Source organism: Trichinella spiralis (genome assembly GCF_000181795.1).
Source record: "Trichinella spiralis strain ISS 195 chromosome Unknown Scfld5, whole genome shotgun sequence".
In the NCBI taxonomy this organism is placed as follows: Eukaryota; Metazoa; Nematoda; class Enoplea; order Trichinellida; family Trichinellidae; genus Trichinella; species Trichinella spiralis.
Genome location: NW_003526944.1, coordinates 1,487,692 through 1,492,742, shown reverse-complemented (window position 1 = coordinate 1,492,742; position 5,051 = coordinate 1,487,692). Strand labels below are relative to the sequence as shown.

Sequence of the window (5,051 nt, the reverse complement as noted above, 5' to 3'; positions counted from 1 at the left end):
CTAAAAATGCAAAATAAAGTTAAACAAAAAATAATAAGCTAGCTACGTCGAGAACATCCTGCACTGTACCGTTCATGCAAATTCCGCCTCTGATACATAGACTTGACCAATACCACAATTTCCTTTATTCATTGAACCCCTGAAAAAGTGAATAAATTATAGCAAAAAGTAACACCGGCAAAAAGTTTGATTGACACTGCCGTATTGCCTGGTTCTAAACAAGTGGATCCCGCATTGATGGCAAAATCTTTGCACATGCAATTCCCCATACAGAAAGCAAACGGATATCCAGAACAGTCTTCATCGTCAGAACAAATTCCACCAGGAGGAACTACACCAGCGGTAGAACCAACGAAAAGCTTTGGCACAACTGCCGAATTGGTGTTGTCGTCAGTTTGACGGTGTTGCTTATCGCTCGTTAATTTTGCCGAGACTGAAGTAATTTTAAAAAGAGACCGTGATGGCTGATCTAGAAGCAAAATAGCCCAAATCAGAAAGAAATCTAATGGACGTTATCATTGTGCAAAATTATTTTTGTTTTTTTTAAAGTGAGCATTAAAATAAAACAAGTCAAACTGTACATTTGCATAAATAATATGAACTGTGAAATTACGACTGACAATAATCTATAATAAGTTTCGATATGTGAAATAAATATGCAAGCAGAGACAGTATAAAAACTAAAAAAATTCACTAACGATCACTGATCGGTTAAAATGAAATGAAAATTCATTTTTAAGCAAAAATCAAACAAAGTCAATAATATATGTATATATGTGCTTGTACGTTGTTGATAAGGAACAGAATGAAGACAGTGATGAATACAATGAAGGTACACTGGAGAAGGTTAAAGAGAGAGAGAGAGATGGAAATGTTCAAAAAAGTCATTATAAAACGCTTTTTTGACATCAGCTAAACTTTAAAATTTTCAAATATCAGTAATATAAATATTTTCAACAGTAAAACAGTGTCCAACGAAAAGTGAAAAAATCTGACAAGTGATAAAAAAAATAAATTTGATTAAATATAGTCAGAAAATTATTATTATCTTGAAACAAAATATGCAAATTATATTGAAAACATATACATGTATATGTATGTAAATTGCTCACTGTTTCGAATTGTCCGAAGAGATGAATCATCGCCAAGAATTGACACAGCCAAGTAAATCAATGATATGGAGAAAATGAATTTGCTGCACAACATGGCCACCAATAAGCAATATAGTATTGACGTATAGATATTAAAATTGAATTTTGTGTATATTTCCAATAATTTGAAATGGTGAAAAGAATTTGAAGAGAAAAAGTAAGATGTACAGTAAGCAGTTCGCTTTTATTTCCGCAGCAACGTCTTTGGGGATTGAAGTGACGAACAAACGAAAGATGTAAATAGGTGTGTCGACAACAATCAACGGTCAGTCCGGCAAATCAGACAACACACAAAAGCCATTATTTGTATGGTTCAAGTTTGGGCAAGGACAAAAAACAGGCCTTGGTGTAAGGAAAAGCGGATGCTAAGTGGAGTTCAAGCAACGATGATGAATAATAAGAATAATAATACAGTCACAGGTCGCCTAGCTGTTGTTTAGCTGAAAGCGACTGATAAAGCTGCTTACGCAGAAAACACCACCTTAAGCTGAAGTTGAAACATCTGCCACCTTGGTAAACTGAACACGATACGCCATAGCTGTCACACTCTGTCACCAAGAGGTGATTCAGCCGCAAACGAGCTGAACAATTATTAAATTACCAACAGCATTTGTCCACTTTGTGTCGTCTATAATTAAATATTACAATGGTCGAAAAAAATATACATTCTATTTCAATTTTTAATTCTTTGAGAAAAATGCTGAAACAAAAATCACCAATTCAATGTTCATAGAAATCAATCGATTATTAAATTAATAAACGTTTTGTTCAAGATGATCAACAAATAATAAATTTGGATATGTTGAAGAATAATTATTAATGAAGCAAAGAAATTGCAAAGAAGAAAGTTCGAATTTCAGAAACAATATGAAAAATAAATATATAGCAGCCTCGTTTGATGAAAAGCATCGCCAAAGTGGGCAAACGGCATGCATGTATGTGATTTTTGTTTGCAGTAGTCTGCAATCTTATTGTTCCACTGTTACGTCAGAAATTTGAAATCAAGCACTGCTTCTTCTTCTTCTTTTTCAAATTTTCCAACTTCTGCTTTATCTGATCGTTTGCAAAAATGTCAAAGATCATTCATTAATAATTCTGAATAATATATATACATTAAACGAAAACATTTGAGGCAAATATTATTAATTAATTAGCATCTTTCTTCAAACTTGACATAAAACTAACTGCATATTGCATTCAAAATGTTGTTGATTGACATCAAAGCATCCATCCAACAGATTTTCTTTCTTCACTGAACCAACCGAAAATGAACAACCTCGAATTGTTGCATTGTACTTGTAAACACAAATGCTTGTAAAATTTGATGCAAATATAAAACACAATGTTGTAAAAAATAAAAAAAATTCATATTTGGGTTTTTGTTGGGGCAAAATGGCCAACTTGTACGAGAAGAGAAATGAATATCAATGGGATGATGAATGAAGAAAAAAATATTAATAAGCAAATTATATGGGTGAATCAATTTTGACAAAAAGTAAAAAAAAATATATATATATATATCACCACCATGTGAAAAGATTTTTCCAAGTTGGTTTGTTAATTTTGCAAACAAATATTTACCCAGAGAAGAATGACGATGAAGATGGATGGATGAATTGCCTGAAAGGTCGAGAAAAGTCGACGGTGAATAATAATTTGGTCGATTCGTTGAAGCGGATTCGACCGAATTTGTTTATTCGACGGCTTGAAAGTGAATCAATCCGCCCTGAGAGAAGAAATTTTTACAAAAAATCGACGATGGTAGCAGTGGATTTATTTATTTATTTATTTATTTATTTATTGTTGTTCCACTTTTCAATTTGAACTTGCAAATCCAATCGCAAAAAATACTAATAACAATAATTGATCGTAGATTGGCAAAGAAAAAACGACACCAATCACGAAAGAGAAAACGAAGGGGAGAAAAAATTTGCATACAACAGCGCTGCCGTTCGAATTCGCTTCGCTTGAATGTATACATATTGTCGAAAGAAAATCAAATGTGATGATGATGATGATGATGGAAAATTTTCATTTTAAAAGTTACAACTTGACGACAGACAATAAAATAAATTGAAAACAGAAAATATATACAAAGTTGAATTTGCTATTGCGCAGATCAGCTTTTGCGGCGATTCAACGTGCTCTTTCTTTCAACGTCATCAGCTATTTTAAAAAATGCATTAAATTTATTATATTGATTATGAAAATTAATCGTGAAATTTGAATAAAAATTAAAAATCATAACTCGATTGATTCTCACATATGAAGAAAGTAATTAGCTGTAAACAACAACAACACAATAACAACAAGAGCAACAGTTGGCTAAACTGAGCGGAAACCATTTATCAAAGATGAAATGAAAATTTAATGAAGGTCACGTTGTTAGTTTTCGCGATTTGCAATTTCAATTATGCATTCAAATTGCATGTTCAACTTTCAAATTAATTTGTCCAAAGTGGAAATGACGAAGATGTTGAAAATGTACACCATTTCTCGTCTTTTACAATTTTACCATGAATATCAATGTTATTATGAATTAAATTTGCATAAATATGCAGATAAATTGTGCAAATTTAAGCCATGCTTTATAGGGTTTCCATAAATGAGAGAAAAACAGAGTACAGTGCTTCATTTCGAATAATAAATATAATATCAACGACTATCGGTGAAGTTCAGTTCAGTTCAGTTTAGTTCTGTCGGCCAATGACGGGAAAAAATTTGCATTGCTTCGCGTGTGATCAGAGATGGTCACGCAAAAATCTGGTCAACTATTCATTCATTTCAGCTAATCTAAGCTAAGCAAACTCAACATGTTCTGCATTATTTATTTATTTATTTATTTATTTATTTATTTATGAACGACAAGTTGAATAAAACAGTAGAAAACAAAAAGTTGATCGCAAAGAAAATAAAACAAAAATAATCTGCTCAAATTGGACGAAAAAAAAAACAAAAATTTACGGTTGAAAGTAGAAAAAATGGAAATTTTTGAAAATTCAAATAATAATTCAAAAGAAGAAGCCTGTTCAGATGAAAGAAAAAAAAATTTTCCCCATTTTCTTTCTCTTCCACCTTCCCAGTGTTCAATTGAAAATTTACTGTAACTGTATTCGACCCACCTACCCGCCCACCCACGCACTCACGCACGTACGTAATACATAGAAGAAAATATTCAAATCAACCTAATCAAACGACATCATTCATTCAACGCTTTCCAATTGACGCTGCTTGCACATATTTATTCATAACAACAAACAATATTTATTAATTTATTAAATTATTATTTTGAATTGTACTTGAATTTGAAGAAAAAAGAAAAAAAATAACATGCTGTTTAAAAACTGTCAAAAAAACCATACAAACAATTCCAATTTTAACCCATCTTTTTTTTCTACTTTCAAAAGTTCGACTAATAAAAAATAACTAAATAATTTAAATAAATACTGCAAAACTGATAAATTGATAATAAATAATTTTCACAATTTAAAAAAAAAAGCTTGTCATATAATAAAAAGTAACATTTTAACGGAAATATTTCAAACTAGATTTTGCATGACGTGTTCGTTTCAGATTACTGTAATTTTTTTCTTTTTCGTCGACTTTTCATCCTTTTTTTTCAAAAAAAAAATAAATATATATATATACATATAATAATAACAGATAATAAATGCTAATTTCAATGATGATGGATGATAATTGTTCGGGTGTGTTCGAGCGTTAATGCGGTCGCATTTCGCGCATGGCGAACTAGAAGTGGATGATCAAGCGCAATTGTGCTCTGTGAAATCGCCCAAGAGAAAAAGGAAAAGCTCATCTAATAATTCAATGTCGAGCAATAGAAGTTCGTTAATAAAAATCGTTCAGAAAAAATTGAAAACAAAAACAACATTACCTCAT

The 5,051-nt window shown here is 31.2% G+C and overlaps 2 protein-coding genes across 2 annotated transcripts; both read right to left on the bottom strand.

Annotated features, from left to right (window-relative positions):
• Positions 1-137: 137 nt before the first annotated feature.
• On the bottom strand, positions 138-1,206 carry Tsp_04014a (EB module family protein; the record flags this gene model as incomplete). The annotated part of the gene is made up of 2 exons (XM_003374778.1): positions 1,113-1,206; positions 138-433 (listed from the first exon to the last, which is right to left on the bottom strand). Coding segments are annotated over exons 1-2 (390 nt in total), but the record flags the coding sequence as incomplete, so codon positions are not given.
• Positions 1,207-1,692: 486 nt separating this feature from the next.
• Tsp_04013 (conserved hypothetical protein) lies at positions 1,693-3,132 on the bottom strand. Its single transcript, XM_003374777.1, has 4 exons — positions 3,003-3,132; positions 2,733-2,877; positions 2,337-2,462; positions 1,693-1,732 (listed from the first exon to the last, which is right to left on the bottom strand). Exons 1-4 carry the CDS (start codon positions 3,130-3,132, stop codon positions 1,693-1,695), a joined length of 441 nt encoding a protein of 146 aa, XP_003374825.1.
• Between the last annotated feature and the right edge of the window lie 1,919 nt (positions 3,133-5,051).